At 40.6% G+C, this 17421-nt stretch overlaps 1 protein-coding gene across 3 annotated transcripts; it reads right to left on the bottom strand.

Moving 5' to 3' along the window:
• Positions 1 to 6585: 6585 nt before the first annotated feature.
• LOC119412018 (zinc finger protein 239-like) lies at positions 6586 to 14144 on the bottom strand. Of its 3 annotated transcripts, XM_037678994.1 has the most exons (4): positions 13904 to 14144; positions 9637 to 10065; positions 9308 to 9453; positions 8616 to 9223 (listed from the first exon to the last, which is right to left on the bottom strand). In XM_037678994.1, the coding sequence occupies exons 1-4, from the start codon at positions 13911 to 13913 to the stop codon at positions 8627 to 8629; spliced, it is 1182 nt and encodes a 393-aa protein (XP_037534922.1). In that variant the 5' UTR covers positions 13914 to 14144; the 3' UTR covers positions 8616 to 8626. The 3 variants fall into 3 exon arrangements, 1 of the variants encoding a protein (XP_037534922.1); XR_005186921.1 differs by lacking the exons at positions 8616 to 9223; positions 9308 to 9453; positions 9637 to 10065 and adding an exon at positions 6586 to 6599; XR_005186922.1 differs by lacking the exons at positions 8616 to 9223; positions 9308 to 9453; positions 9637 to 10065 and adding an exon at positions 12178 to 12273.
• Between the last annotated feature and the right edge of the window lie 3277 nt (positions 14145 to 17421).

Raw genomic sequence — 17421 nt, 5'->3', positions numbered from 1 at the left:
AGAGCAGTCGTCCTCCAATACAAGAGTTGGGGGTTCGAATCCACCAGCAGTCACATGTCGAAGTGTCCCTGGGCAAGACACTGAACCCCACATTGCCTCTGATGTGTCCCATCAGTGTACGAATGTGATAAAGCTCTGATTAGTCTCTTTAGAATGATTTGTTCAATTAGCTTTGTAGAGATGTAGTAGAGTGTATGATTGGAGTGTAAAGCACTTTGAGTATCTTAAATATAGATAGAAAGGCGCTATATAAGTACAGTCCATTTACCATTTACTGAGATCACAGATCTCTTTTGCAAAGGGGTCTGGGCCTGAAGGTCTGTGGGGACCGAAACGTGAATGCAGGACACTGATTGGTCAGGAAGAGGAGTCACTGCATCTCAGAAACTTTTCACCGATCCGCCATTTGCAATTTCTCCAAACTCGGAGCAGCGGCTGGATCTATTTTTAAGATTTTAAAAACAATAATGACAACACCGAGTTTAATGCTGAAGTCCAGGAATTTTCTGTGTTTGGTGACCGACGACAAAATTCGAGCGAGCGGAGTCACCGCGGAGGATCATACGAGCTGCGGACTCCAAGCCCCGGCCTCGTGTGCTTCAACAGGCCGGATTACGAGCCCTGGCAGGCAGGAGGACCGGGACGGAGGGTGCAAACTTTTTTTTTTTTTTTTACATTTTATATATAAAAATAATGTTTTGTTTTTTTTATCAGTGAAGAATAAAAATAAATAAACGGTGCTGGCTTTATCATGAAATCCTGTTTTCACTTTGACTTTAGTAAATAATCTGTTAATTAAATTAACTCCATCCATCATCTTTACCCGTTTATTCCATTTTGGGTCACGGGGGTCGCTGGTGCCCATGTCCAGCAATCACTGTGCGAGGGGCGGGGTACACCCTGGACGGGTCGCATGTCCATCACAGGGCCACATAGAAACACACGAGACAAACAACCATTCACTCTCTCACTCACACCTAGGGACAATTTAGAGTTACCAATCAGCCTAACATGCATGTTTTTGGTCTGTGGGAGGAAACCGGAGCACCCGGAGAAAACCCACGCATGCACGGAGAGAACATGCAAACTCCACCCAGAAAGGCCCCTGGACCGGGGTTTGAACCAAGGACCAGCTCGCTGAGAGGCAGCAGCTCTACCAGTTGCGCCACCGTGCTGCCAAGAAACCAAACCACATATCTAAATTGAACAATACGAAGTGTGTAAAACTGCTGTTTTATTCTTGTAACACGGGGGTAAAGGCCCAGATTGTGACTCGGAGGGCGTGACCCTAAAGCCAACTGGTAGACTTCAAGTAATGCTAGTTTCCCTATTACAAATACCCAGGTATACCTGGCTTCAAATGACAAAAACAGAAGCACTGTACAAAATATATATTTTATTTATTCCTTCCAACAACATTTAAAAACAGCCCTTTATTATATACATTTATAATCTAATAATCACAACCATGGACAAAATTGAGCAAAACAAAACTCACTATAAAAAGAGCAGCTATGGTTGGGTGGCAACACAAAAAGTTTACCATGCTGGCTCCAAAGTGCTACAAGAAACCTGGCACAACTTCAAATCACCTAGCACCAGGTGAACACAAAGCCAGCTACATGAGAGCATATAAAGTTAAACACACACATGTGGGAGCATAATGCACTCTTAATAAGTCACAACCCCACTAAGGGGTAAATTCAAACAGTTGCAGTTTCAATCTGCTACCCTCTGGTGCACATAACAGCAGTAGAAATGTCCCACTTGCAATCCAGGGCTTGTTACAATGCCTGATGAGCACTGTGCCCGCGCTCAAACCTGCAACCGCATGCAGCGACAGACCAAACAGCCAACGCCCTGGAGAATCACATGTTTGACATGCACACCCATGAGCCAGGCAGCACTGCAGGTGGAGTCTAAAAAAGTTAAGTCTGGTCCTCTGGACTTTCAAAAAACAAAGCGAAAGTAGAAACGTTTCGTCTTTCATCCGAAAGACTTCTTCAGTCTGAGGCGCTGTTCAGACTGAAGAAGTCTTTCGGATGAAAGACGAAACGTTTCTACTTTTTTTGTTGTTGTTTTGTTTATTGAATGTCCAGAGGACCAGATTTAACTTTTTTAGATTTTTCTCCCTGGATTATTGAGCAGGCATCAGGATACTGAAGGTGGAGGTGGGAAACAGGGCAAGGTGCGTTCAGTGGCCCAAACAAGAGTGGGAATTTACAGTAACTTTTACATTGAACTAATAAACCACCCGACTACATCCTTGACGACAATAGTTTGGATAGTACATCTCCAAACTGAGTATAATTAAGAGATAAAAACAGCCTCCTGATTCTTGATCTAATATTTATTTTCTAGATCTTGTCCACCTTAGTGCTAGCTTCTGTTAGCATGCTAAGCTACAAACACAACACATTTACAAGTTCTTGTTAAGAAGTTAAATCCATCAACTACCTAGAAACCACAGCTAGCTAACATCGTCTGATGCTGAATGAAACAAACAAACCTGAACTCATTTTCTCTCCAACTCGACAGCTCCTCTTCGTAATCTGAGATTATTCCTTCAAAAAGACCCGATGTTTCTCCACAGCTTCCTCCAGTCTGTTGGACCCGCTGTCTCCACGGTTTTACTCCTCGGTGAACTTAGTTCTAGGTTGGATCTTCGACACATTCACTCCGTGGATTCAGCGGTGTCTTCGACCCGTTTCACCCGCTGCTGGCAGCGAGATTACGGTCAGAACTCCTCCGCGCGCTCCCTCCAGTGTTGCCAGATAGAGTCGTTTTCCAGCCCAAAAATCTGTTAAAAACCGCTGCATCACACAAATCAAAATCAGTGAAATGTGAATGCTAGTGTTCTTTATTCAGAAAATCCACACATCACATTTCAGGATCTGGAATATAGACTAAATTTTAAATATGAATATTTCTATATTCATCACCACAGTAATAGTGTTACACACATTAGTAGTTGTAAACACTCAAAATAATGTTGGTTTAGTGCTTACCTTTAACCTAAACATTTAAGGAGTAAACGTTTTTAATAATCACATTAAAAGTTACAAATGTTGTCTTTGGTGCCTGTTTGTTTTCCAAATATATTTGTGTGTGTGAATGAATGCTCAATAATCCTGGTACAAATCCAACAATGATCAGTCACAGTCAAGTCATCTGGACAGTTTATTTTGATGCCGAAACGTTTCGTCCTTCATCCGAAGGACTTCTTCAGTCCGAGAAGCCACAAACAAACTGGACTCCCACAAATACCACAGTCCCATAGTAGGAAAAAAAAAGCTTGCTGGTGATAAGATGGTTTCTGGGGCCCGCCCTCTCCCTATCAACTCCTCTGAGGCAGCCACGCCAAAGTGGTTCAAAAACACCAACAGTTCTTGCTCAATTATCCAGGTACAAATCCAACAATGTTCAGTCAGGTCATCTGGATAGTTTCTTTTTATGCAGAAACATTTGTTCCTTCAGCTGAAGGTTTTCTTCAGTCCGAGAAGTCTCAGCATAAAAAGAAACTGTCCAGATGCGCCAAGTGCACTCATGGACACCCTTATGTTTGAACATGGTGTTTGTGATGGACAAACTATGACGAGCACAGAAGTCCAACAACAGAATACCGCTCGAGTTCAGATTAGAGAGCCCGTTCCTCCCAATCACACCCCTCCAGGTCACACCGTCATTACCCACGTGGGCATTGAAGTCCCCCAGCAGAATAAAGGAGGTCCCAGCTGGTGTACCTTCCAGCAACCTTGCCAAGGATTCCAAGAAGGCCGGATATTCATACTACCAGCAATGAGGGACACCTATCTACGACGGAACTTTAGGGCAACGCTAAGAAAAATCTTTTTAAAAGCCATAATATTACGAGAATAAAGTCATACGAGACTTTTTCTTTTGCAGCTCTCGTTTATTTTTTTCCACGAGTCAGATCCACAACGACCTGTCAATCAATCTAGTAGGCATCAGCAAATGACAGATCTGAAGCTAAATGCTCCTTACCTGCAGAGAGCTGCAGCAGCCCATCAGAGCGTACCACCTGACTGTGAGCAGGTTCAAAGTCCTGATACTGATAATAATCGGATGCTGATGTGCTGACAGATTATCTCCTTATTTGGCAGTAAACTAGAGATGCACTTGGGTCCAAATAATCCGAACCGACCCCAGCCATAATCTCCGAACCCCACCCAACCTGACGAATTAACAGTAATTACAGGTCCGAACCCGAAACATAAAGCCCCCATTTTTAATTAAGCTTACCACCATTATGAACGGTCGGCAGACGTGCGCGCCTGAGTAAAGGGAGCAGAAGATCGGACCTGAGGAGCCGTAAATGTGCATTAAATGCTTCCCCTGCATTGGACCATGCTCTGACATGATGGATATTTTGTTTTCTCACCCGTTTGGGTCGTCGGCTGCGTGCGTCCTCTAAGTGCAGCGGCTGAATGAACGTCCATTTGGGCTGATGGATCGCTGGCAGTAGTCCAGTTGAAGCTTAACTTAACTTTTTACCTCTTTCAACTGGCCGGTGAGTGTGCGGTGAAATGGCCATGTGCGGCTGGTGTAGTATGGCAAGACATTGCATATATTGGATCGTCGGCCACGCGCTTCCCTGACGTAATAAAAAGGCAGACACCGACCAGGCCCACACATTAAGCACATTATCATGGCCCGGCCCGGTCCAAATCCGGGTGGGGTGGGGCCGGGCTTCGGGTTAGAAATGACAGCTCTATGGTAAACCCTGCTTTGTGGTGTCAGAGTTCGGATATTACCACTCATTTAGCTTCGGATTGGTCATTTGCTGACACGCCTACTGAACTGATTGACAGGTCGTGTCGTGGATCCGTCTCGTGGAAAAATAAATAAACGAGAGCTGAAAGACAAGTCTCGTACAACTTTATTCTCATAATATTAAGACTTTATTCTCGTAATACTATGACTTTATTTTCGTAATTTTATGGCTTTAATTTTTATTTTCTTAGTGTGGCCCTAAAGCTCCATCATACATATCCATATTCAGATGTACCAGTGGAAATAAAAATATATCAAAACTGCAATTTCCAGTTACTTGGAGCGGAGCACACTTACACAATTTTCTTGTTGAAAACACCCAAAATTCAGTTGAACTGTTTTCCCTCCATTATTGGTTCTCATGCGTTTAAAAAGTGGATTCTAGTTTTAGACTTAAGTCTTAAAGTTTTACTTCTAGAGGAACTAACAAGCACTTGGTTCCTGTGGACTTTTGTGTGTCTGTTTAAATATATCTAAATGACTAAATCTTTGTCAACAATCCTCAAATTCAAACGGTATCTGTCCCGTGTGGACAGTCGTGTGTAAGTTTAAAGTTATCTCATGGCTGAACCTTTGTCCACAAATCTCACATTTAAGTAGTTTCTGTCCAGTATGGACTCTCATGTGAAAGTTTAAATTTGTCGTCTGCCTAAATCTTTGTCCGCAAAACTCACATTCATATGGTTTTGCTCCTGTGTGGATTCTCGTGTGTCTGTTTAAACTTGACTTTTGGCTAAATCTTTGTCCACATTCCTGACATTCATAAGGTTTCTGTCCAGTGTGGACTCTCATGTGTGAGATTAAACTAGTATTGTTGGTATATCTCTGTCCACAATCCTCACATTTATATGGTTTATATCCTGTATGGATCCTGATGTGTTTGTTTAAACTTGACTTCTGACTAGATCGATGTCCGCAAAACTCACATTTAAACGGCTTCTGTCCTGTATGGACTCTCAAGTGTAAGAATAAATTTGTCTTTCTACTAAATTTATGCCCACAAATATTACATAAAAATGGTTTTTCTCCTGTGTGGATTCTCAAGTGTAAAATTAAATTTTCTTTTCTGTTAAATCTTTTACCACATTCATCACAACTAAACGTTTTTGGTCCTGCCTGGACTTTCCTGTGCGTCTCTACACTTTTCTTCTGAGCCAAACAACTTGAACGTCTTACTGTTGAATGACATGTCATGTGTCTCTGAAGTGACCGGTTGTGCAGAAACTGTTTACCACACTCAGAGCAGCTGAAACATTTGTTGACAGAGTTTACAGCTGACTCAGGAGCTCTGCTCTCCTTCCAGTCTTTGTCACAGTCTTCAGTTGTTGACCCAGAGTCTGACAAGTGTTCCAGCTGAGAGTCAGGATTGTTCCCATCATCGTCCTCTTCATCATCCTCACTCACTTCTGTCTCTGAAGAGATGGATTCATCTCCATGAGGATTTAGATCTGGGTTCCTGCTGGTTTCTGCTCCTCCACAGTCCTCTCCATCAGCTTCTACTTTCATCTGGTCAGCTGAGCTGCTGGTTGGAACATCTCTGTCCTCCATTTGGTGCTGATGAAGCTGTGAGAACAGAGGCTTCTCTTCATCATCATCACTCTTCACATGAACTGCAATGAATGAAAACCTGCTGGCATCAGTCTCCTCCTTCACATTGAGCTGCTCTCCCTCCAATTGGGTCCAGAGTTCCTCCTCTTCCTCCTTTATGTGGAGATGCTCTGGGTCCTGCTGGTCCACGTCAGGCCTCCATTCTTCAGGAGCATCTCCTCTGATCAGAAGAGTCTGCTGAACATCTGCAGGAAACACTGAAACAGAGAATATGGACAATTTTAACTTTATATTCATTCATACATCACTTTTGTTATTGATTAATGTGGATCAGAACTGTTCTAAGTCAAAGGAACAACATTGTATTCAGTAAGAGACGATCAAATTACTTATGTGTTGTGTTGCTTTTGGTGGCATAGGTGTTCAGATTTGTCCAAACCTGCAGGTAAATTGCATGAGGGGCGTGGTCACATATTAGTTGGTTTGGGTAATGGCACCAGGTGCTGGGTTAGTAGGGTTCTTTGCAAACTTTTCTGTTGACTGTCACTTTAGAAATGTCAATTTAGAACCATAACGTTCATCATTATCTTTTTCTGTCAAACTGAACAACATGTAAATTAAAACAGGCGTTGTTTGCTGGATGACAAAAATAATTGTGTTAGCTTTAATAAATACACAAAATGCAAGGTGGACTCAGCATGGGTCAATGGAGACGCGTTACACCGAGCAAACTCTACTCAGCCGACAGCGAGTTTATTTTGTGGATCAAAGTCGCTACAGTCTGTTTATCATCAAAAATATCAAAAACATTTAAAATTCAATCACCTGATAAAGGTATTTTAACATTTTTGGTTAACTTTAAATTTTACTTTATTTATCAAAGTCCGCAAATCATAAATACCGGTAATCAGAAAAAAATAAAAATAAACTCAATGAATGAGTCCAATGTTTTGCCATTACTTAAAATTATTGAAGCCAAAAATTTTAAGATTGTGGCATTACATTGCATCAGTATTATGACATATTAGCTCATACATCATCTGAAACGTGACCTTTTATGTTTGTTTCTGTCTTGTCCATTGTGTATGAATTTGCTAACAGGAAAAATTTTATAAATCAAAACAAATCTGTGCCAACATAATAAATTACACACTATTTTAAAATACCCAATACCTCTAATAAACCTGGGTAAATATGTAAAACTACCAGTTTTTCCAGTTTCAGCACTTTATTTAGTCCAGATTCAAGTGAGATTAAATAGTAGAGTACTGACAGGTAGACACAGAAAACACCCACAGCTGTTATTAATCAATAACTAGGCTTGTCACAATAACAAATTTTGCTGGGCAATTAACTGTCTCAGAAAATATTGCGATAAACGATAATATTCTTTGAAATTTGACAATAATCAGTAATTATTGTCAAATTTAAGAAGAAATGTTTGTTAATTTGTTTGGTGTGTAGTACCTTTTTTTTCGACCACCGGATGGCAATATAAGACTGTTTGAATCGAATGATGGATAGTGAGGGAGAGAGCAGCATGTCTTTTTAAGAAAAATGGGAGGGAGGCCCCTTGACGTGACATGGGTTTTCTCTCGTTGGTTCTCAAAATGGCGGATGGTCTGTGAGGTTTGAGCTCTTTAGCATAGCATTGTTCACACAAAGCTTTTAATAAAATATCAGTAAACAAGTTCTCAGCTTCTTTTTGCAGAGTAAAACAACTTTTAACATGAAGGCACAGGTTTCAACCGTGAATTATGGAATTTATTTACATATAAGTACATGTTGTAATTATGCTGACAAAAATATATTTGACTCAATGCTTTGTCCCAATTGTCACACAAGCACATATAGTAAACAGCTGTAACTGTACAAAATAAATGTCTAAAAAAATTACTATTTACATATATTAAATAGTTTATTTTTTAGACATTTACATATATTAAATAATAATCTTCTTCAGCTGAGGGCAGCTGTAGCTGAGAGGCTAGAGCAGTCGTCCTCCAATAGGAGAGCTGGGGGTTCGGTTACATGCTGGTGTTCCTGAGTGAGACACTGAACCCCACAATTCCTCTGATGCGTGTCCCATCGGTGTATGAATGTAATAAAGCAGATCCAACACAAGCTTATTATGGTAACCTGACTCCTGATGCGTTTAAAAGCGAACTCTAGTTTTAGACTGAAGTCTTAAAAAGTTTTACTTCTGGAGGAGGAACTAAGGAGCACTTGGTTCCTGTGGACTTTTGTGTGTCCATTTAAATATATTTAAATGGCTAAATCTTTGTCAACAATCCTCAAATTCAAACGGTATCTGTCCCGTGTGGACAGTCATGTGTAAGTTTAAAGTTATCTCATGGCTGAACCTTTGTCCACAGAGCTCACATTTAAGTAATTTCGGTCTAGTATGGACTCTCATGTGAAAGTTTAAATCTGTCATCTGCCTAAATCTTTGTCCACAAAACTCACATTCATATGGTTTTGCTACTGTGTGGATTCTCATGTGCGAGTTTAAATTTGACTTATGGCTAAATTTCTGTCCACAATTTTTACATTCATATGGTTTCTGTCCAGTGTGGACTCTCACGTGTGAGCTTAAACTTGATTTATGGCTAAATTTCTGTCCACAATTCTGACATTCATAAGGTTTCTCTCCAGTGTGGACTCTCATGTGTGAGTTTAAACTACTCTTGATGGTATACCTCTGTCCACACTCCTCACATTTATATGGTTTATATCCTGTGTGAATCCTGATGTGTATGTTTAAACTTTGCTTCTGGTTAGTTCGATGACCGCAAATCTCACATTTAAATGGCTTCTGTCCTTTATGGAGATTCATGTGTCCATTTAAATGGTGTTTAAGACTAAATCTTTGTCCACAAATCTCACATACAAAAAGCCTCTGTCCTGTGTGAAGTCTCATGTGTGTGTTTAAATTTGTTTTATGGTTAAATCTTCTTTCACAAACCTCACAGACAAATGGTTTCTCTCCAGTGTGGACTCTCTTGTGTGATTTTAAATTTGCTTTTCTGTTAAATCTTTTTCCACATTCATCACAACTAAATGATTTTGGTCCTGTCTGGACTTTCTGGTGTGACTCTACACTTTTCTTATGACCCAAACAGCTTGAACGTCTTCCTGTTGAATGACATGCCATGTGTCTCTGAAGAGACTGGTTGTGCAGAAATTGTTTACCACACTCAGAGCAGCTGAAACATTTGTTGACAGAGTTTACAGCTGACTCAGGAGACCTGCTCTCCTTCCAGTGCTCCAGCTGAGAGTCAGGATTGTTCCCATCATCGTCCTTTTCATCATCCTCACTGACTTCAGTCTCTGAAGAGCTGGAAGCATCTCCATGAGGATATAGATCTGGCTTCCTGATGGTTTCTGCTCCTCCACAGTCCTCTCCATTAGCTTCTACTTTCATCTGGTCACCTGAGCTCCTGTTTATAATATATCTGTCCTCCAATTGGTGCTGATGAAGCTGTAAGAACAGAGGCTTCTCTTCATCATCCTCACTCTTCACATGAACTGCAGTGAATGAAAACCTGCTGGCATCAGTCTCCTCCTTCACACTGAGCTGCTCTCCCTCTAGTTGGGTCCAGAGTTCCTCCTTTTCCTCCTTGATGTGGAGGTGTTCTGGGTCCTGCTGGTTCACACCAGGTCTCCATTCCTCAGGAGCATCTACTCTGATCAGCAGAGTCTGCTGATCATCCGCAGGAAACACTGAAACACAGACAATATGGACAGTTATAACTTTATATCACTCGTACATCACTTGTGTTGTTGATTAATGTTCTGTGGATCAGAACTGTTGCAAGTCAAAGGAACAACATTTTATTCAGTAAAAGACAAACAATTGTCTGTTTATCATCAAAAATACCAAAAACGTTTAAACACAATCACCTGATATGGGTATTTGAACATTTTTGCTTAACTTTAAATATTACTTTATTTATCAAAGTCCGTAAATCATAAATACCGTAATTGCCGGTGTAAAAGCCGCTACTTTTTTCTCACACTTTAAACTACACGGCTGATACACAGGAGCATTTGTGCATCTTTATTATAATTTTAACGATTAATTTATTTTTGAGCAACACGGTGGTGCAGTTGGTAGCGGTGCCACCTTTCAGGGCACAGTTTGTCCCAGTTCAAATCCTGGTCCGGGGGCCTTTCTGGATGGAGTTTGCATGTTCTCTCTGTGCATGTGTGGGTTTTCTCCGGGTACTCCGGTATACTCCCACAGACCAAAACCATCCAGCCATTATCTTTTACCCGCTTCTTCCATTTTGGGTCACGGGGGTTGCCAGTACCCATGTCCAGCAATCACTGTGCGAGGGGCGGGGTACACCCTGGACGGGTCTCCAAACCATCACAGGGACATAGAGACAAATGAGACAAAAAAACATTCACTCTCTCTCTCACCTAGGGACAATTTAGAGTTACCAATCAGCCTAACATGCATGTTTTTGGTCTGTGGGAGGAAACCGGAATACCTGGAGAAACCCACGCATGCACGGAGAGAACATGCAAACTCCAAGGCTCAGTGCATGGACATTTCAAAACGCTGTCTGTGCCAGAGCTAGAGACTGAAACTACACAGTGTTGGGAGTCAGAACAAACTCAGCTGCCATTGTAACTTACCAGTTACTGGAGGAAATAAAGTTCATGAACAAGATCCTTTTCTTTTGTCGTGTATCTTCAAGTAACTGCACACCTCCATCGCCGCACAGGAAGTGAAAGCACGACAATATTTATCTCCTGAGCTTGTTTAACTTTGAAGTTAAATAAGGCTCCATTTCTAACTACAGTACCAGCAGAGATGCAGTAAAGAGAATCAGTCCTGTGACATCACAAAACTAAGGTCATTATTTTAATGTTAATTTTTATTTTTAACGATTCAGATTCGAAGATTTGTATTATAACTTTTAGAAAAAATTAAATACAATATTTGGCTTTAAAAGAATAATCTGTGTTAACTTACTTTTTATGTATATGAATGTTTCCAGTGTTTCCCCTAGATAACTTGCCATGGCGGGGCGCTCATCTCGTCCATGATTTTTGAATGTCGTGACGCTATGACATCACTGAGCCTCAAATCCAGACTTTGAAGCATACAGGCTCCCATCCCCAGCAGGTACAACTGTACGGAAAATGTGTTTATCCTGTCATCCTGTAAGTTATAAACTACGAGCCCTATTTCAGAAGAACATCACACCACAGCCAGCTGTTGTTCCGCATTGGAACAGGTTTGTTCCAGTGGTTCTAGAATAGCGCTACTCAAGGTGGCTGCATGTTGGAGCAGCTCTGTTACATTCATTCTGAGATTTTGCTTTTGGAAACTTTAATTCCTCTTTTGCTGGATGTAAATCACATTTTTGGATGATTATATTCTCTGGTATCAGATGCTGTGCAGCTGGAAGGATTTTTACTGATTTTTTTTTTAGTTTGGACATTTATTATGATGCGTAACCATGGCAACAAGGCAGTTTTCTAAAACCAACAGCAGCTGATTAACATCTCAAAAGCTCAAATAATATCTCAACTACAGCCCCAAATCTCAAATGAGTTGAAAAGGATGTTCTGTGGACGCATTCTCATCTACCTGCCAGCTGTGCTCGAGTGTCTGACCACTAAGATCCTGGAACTAGCAGGAAACACGGCTCATGACAGCGGAAGAACGGGATCGTCCCTCGGTGTCATTACCCAATCTGTTATGGAAGCACGATCCATAGTGTATTTCAGGGTCGCACAGATCGCGGTTGTTTATGAATAAAAACTGTCTTGACTTACCTAGAAAAGTACGTGCTCTATCTCCACCGATCTTGATGTAGCTAATTTACGCCGCTCATATTTCCATTACAAATCATTGGTTAAGATGATATGCAATGCATTAACCTGACCACCAGCCTGGGCTGAATGAGAAAAACCCTGCAAGATACAGAATGAATTACTTCCATGGTGAAACAGCGCCAATCAGTGGAGAAGCTGCATATCATTTTAACTATGACGTAAATAGGTCAATGATTTTAACGGAAATACAAGTGGCGCAAATTAGCAACATGAAAATCGGCGGAGATAGAACACATACTTTTCGAAGTAAATTAAGACAGTTTTATTCATAAATGGAATTATACTAGTACATTTTCCTTAATCTAGCATAGGCGATCCGTGCGACCCGGAAGTATTCCTTTTAGCGCATGCGCAAATGAGCTGCACTGCAGATCGGGTTCCGTAACAGATTGGGGAATGACACTCGGCACCTGCAGCTGGCTGTCCGCAGCAACGAGGAGCTCGGCAGGCTGCTGGGAGGAGTGGCCATCGCTCTGGGAGGAGTTCTGCCTGGCATTCGGGCGGTCCTACAGCCCAGAGAAACTGAGAGGCCAGCCGAGTCTGGGTGGACGGATCGGAAGGCATCTGCAGCCAGTTTCTTAGGATCCACTGTGGGATGGACCTTTACAAGAGATCCTTCCTGCCTACAGCCATCAGCATCTATAACATCTCTTAATGAAATGAGGATAACGAGTTACAACAATAAATGATTTCCCTTTGGGATTAATAAAGTATTTTTTAATTGAATTGAGGGGATATCATGGGAAAAGGGTCTGGCTTCTTCCGAACAAATATCTGATTACAAACAAGATTTAAGAAATCTCCTACAAAATTATCTATAAAATCTATCTAGCTAAGTCTTATATCAAAACTAGATTCAAGAAAGAAATTGACATTAAGTGTTTTTTTGTGACGGATGTCCTGAAACTGTTCGCCAGTTTTGGTACTGTCCTTTTGTCAATTTATTTTGGCAGAAAATATGTAACTTTATTCACAATGGAAACGTGTTGCTGGGCCTTTTTGAAAAAGGTATTCATAAAAACAGTTCTGACTACCTTATAAATCTTCTACTATTACTGGCAAAATATCATCACATTCATTGAAGAAAATACTCTGGAAGGAAACCAAGCTTTTACACTGGTCAAGTATTATATTCTTAGAATTAAGTTAATTTCCCTCTGGGATTAATAAAGTATTTTTGAATTGAATTGAAGACTGAGTTTAAAAAAATACACTAAAAACTGTTGAGATATGCAATGAATGTATTGTTAGAACCATAAGCCCCTTTAGAATTGTTTCTCTCTTGTTCCTGTGTTTGTATATTCTGATTGACGTGTATAACAATTTGTCTTCTCTTTTGATGCGAACCTTGTTATGTAAACTGTAAATTGACAAATAAAGTTTTTTTTTTTTTAAGCAAACAGGCCCTGAATTCAGACACGGCCTAAAATATATTTTCTGCTAAATGTGTAAAACTGTTGTTTTATCCTTGATGACATTAGTTTGGATAGCACATCTCCAAACTGAAAATTATTAAGAGATAAATAAAAACAGCCTCCCAATTCTTGATCTAATATTTTAGTTTCTAGATCTTGTCCACTTAGCGCTAGCTTCTGTTAGCATGCTAAGCTAAAAACAGACAACAGATTTAGTTAAGAAGTTAAATCCATCAACTACCTAGAAACCACAGCTAGCTAACATCGTCTGATGCTGAATGAAACAAACAAACCTGAACTCATTTTCTCTCCAACTCGACAGCTCCTCTTCGTAATCTGAGATTATTCCTTCAAAAAGACCCGATGTTTCTCCACAGCTTCCTCCAGTCTGTTGGACCCGCTGTCTCCACGGTTTTACTCCTCGGTGAACTTAGTTCTAGGTTGGATCTTGGACACATTCGCTCCGTGGATTCAGCGGTGTCTTCCACCCGTTTCAGCCGCTGCTGGCAGCGAGATTACGGTCAGATCTCCTCCGCGCGCTCCCTCCTCTTTAAAACACAGCGGTTCTCTTAGGGACCGTCAACAAATTACCGAACGAAAGACACAAAACAATCAGCCTTCGCCTCTTCTCTTCTTTTAGTTTAATTGGCGGATTGCAAACAACGTTCAGGTGCATACCGCCACCTACTGAGCAAGAGTGTGTAGCTCATGGTCTCCTTTCCCTAAATTCTATTTTTAATATTTATGTTATGTAAATATATAAACAACTCTTTTCTAACATCACTTATTTTATCCTTCTCCCCTTCTGTTCCTAATATTCCTCCTAAACTCCACACTCTCCCTGCCTCTATGACTTTTTCTTTCAATCTCTCCCTTTCTTCTGTATATTTAATGCACTCCATCAGAACATGTTCCACACTTTCTGTTTCCCACATTCCTCACATCGACTGTTATTCCTTTTCCCCATCATGTACATTGTATCATTTAGAAGTGTATGTCCAACCCTCATTCTCATTATTATCACCTCTTCTCTTCTACTTCTTTCTTTATAATTACTTATCTTAACTGCTTTTTGAATTTTATATAATCTTCTTCTAGAGAGGTGGGCTTGTGATCCGAAGATCGCCGGTTCACGCCCCGGCCCCGACAACATCAAAAAATTGTGGGTGGGGTAGGTGAAACACCCACACTTGCCCCCACCCTCATTCGCCCCACTCTGGGCCCATGAGCAAGGCCCTTAACCCCCACCATGTGCTCCCTAAAACAGGTCTCTCTTGAAAATGAGTTCTCGTGGCTCAATGAGACTAACCTGGATAAATAAAGGCTAAATGAAAAAAAAAATATATATATAATCTTCTTCCTGTCTTGTCCTCATTCCACGTTTTCTGCCATTTCTCTATTTATTTTCCTTTAATTAATGATTTACCCTCTCCTTTCCCTAATGGAATACTTACTGTTATTTCACCTTTTAATGCCTTTTTAGCAAATTTATCTGCTCTTTCATTTCCTTCCACCCCCTCATGTGCTGGCACCCAACAAAAATGAACGTCCATGCCTCCCCTGTGTAACCTGAATAATATAAGTTGTATTTCTAGCAGTAGATCTTTCCTGTTGTTTCCTTTAGACTGAATGATTTCTATGACAGCCTTTGAATCTGTACATATCACCACCCTGTCCGGTCTAACTTCCTCTGTCCACTGTAAACTAAATATGGCTGCCACCATTTCTGCTGTGAATACTGAAAGATGATCAGAAATTCTTTTAGATGTACAAACTTCAAACTCTGGAATATAAACCCCTATTCCTACCCACCCCTTTGTGTTTTTTGAGCCATCTGTATATATTTCCAGGTAATTCAAATATGTCTCTCTAATGTATTTGCTAGTTTTCACCCCTATTTCATTTTTGTTCCATTCTCTTTTCATTTCAAGAATTTTCATGTCTACTTTACTTTCTGGAATTAACCATGGAGAAATAACACTATTTGCAGCCTTCGCCTCATGTGAACCTCTGAACAAAAAGTAATGCTACATTGTTTCACTAGCCTTGACAATAAGACTGAGCCACTTTTTAAATATTTTAATACAGCTTTGCTTTTTATGATTTGTTTAAATATTAAAAATGTTTGTTTTTTTCAAATAGCATCCCTCTCCTCTGACCTGATTAATCAAATTTATACTGAATTGTTTTACTATATCGGACAAATAATACACAGAATTTTATCACATTTCACTCCATTTTCTCACTGCTCAATCTGCTGACCCCACGACCTGACTGGAAGAAGTGGAAGATAATGGATGGATGGATGTGAAAAAAATCCTTGCACTATATGTTCATAAGTTACAAAGTAATGGAGGCAGGGAACTTGCAGTATATTTGAGTGGAGTTACTGGATCTTTAAGGCTTCAGCATTTACATTTCACTTTCACTCAAAATGTTAAATTAGTTTATTTAGACGATTAGTCTCATTCTGCCTGCATATGAAAGTGTTAATATTAAAATGTGCATTTATTAGGATTATTTGAAGCTGAAAAAAAAAAAAACAGCGTTTGTCCAACTATTAGAACATTTATTGGCGTGGAAAACAGAAAACACTTCAGGGAAACTACAACTTGGTCCAAAACAAAAAAAATCAGTTCCTTCTCTGAACAGATGCTCATACCCAAGGTGTCAGTATAAGCATATTACTTCAGGTTTTATGGTTTAATAACTTTAACATTTTACAAACTGCTCAGGTTCAAAGTTTGACAAGAATGAGGTGGTGTGCCTAATAGAGATGCACCGTTCCGATATCAATGTCAGTATCGAAAAAACTTCTGGATCGGGTATCAGTGACAATGTGACCGATCCATTTTCCGATTGTGGGGGGGAGTGGTGGCGCAGAGGCTAGAAGATGGGCTTGTGATCGGAAAGTCGCAGGTTCACCTCCCGTTACCGTTAACATCAAAATGTGGGTGGAAATTGTGAAACACCCACACCTCCCTCCACTCTCATTCGCCCCACCCTGGTCCCCTGAGCAAGGCCCTTAACCCCCACCATCTGCTCCCTAAACAGGTCTCTCTTGAAAATGAGTTCTCGTGGCTCAATGAGACTACCTGGATAAATAAAGGGTAAATGAAAAAAAAATTCCAATCCAACCTGCAGAGATTTCCGATCCATGATGCATGTTGGCTTCAAACTATGGAATAGATTTCCTGAACGGAGACGTGTTTCATGAAATCCAGGGTAATAAGACCCGCCTCACATTCAGGAAATCCATTTCATAGTTTGCAGCCAGCTACAATGTGCAGTAGCACTGTGGCTAACAGCTAACCAACTTTTCATCGCAACATGTCCGCCGTGTGGAAGTATTTTACACTAGAAGCACCACAAGACAGCAACGTGCAGTGTCTGCAGAGTCGCAGTACCGCGAGGAGGAAGCTCCATTGTGACCTTCAATACAACGAACTTAACTACTGCAGCTGATGTAATCCCAGCCGTCACCGTTTTAAAGCGCCTTCTCAGAGGACAACAATATGGACAGCGGCATCAAAACATTGAAAAGAACGCTCCTCCAAGCTGTCAATTTGAAAGTGAACCCCTCTACACTGTTGCCATTTTAGTGGACACATGATACAAGGACAGGTGAGGCATTTTTTTTAATTAATGCCTGATTTATTAATGTTGGCCAAGTTAGAATTAAATCATCTCAACACAAAATTCATAGCTTTAAAGTGGATATTAAAGTGATTAAGTGGCTTCAAACATCTGCCAAATTCATGGCATAAACCAACACAGACATGTTCCTGTTTTTAGTATTTTACATCGCGTT

Source organism: Nematolebias whitei, chromosome 7, assembly GCF_014905685.2.
Source record: "Nematolebias whitei isolate Nwh7 chromosome 7, NemWhi1, whole genome shotgun sequence".
Taxonomy (NCBI): domain Eukaryota; kingdom Metazoa; phylum Chordata; class Actinopteri; order Cyprinodontiformes; family Rivulidae; genus Nematolebias; species Nematolebias whitei.
Note: the sequence above shows the minus strand (reverse complement) of the source record. Positions and strands in the feature narration are given on the sequence as shown.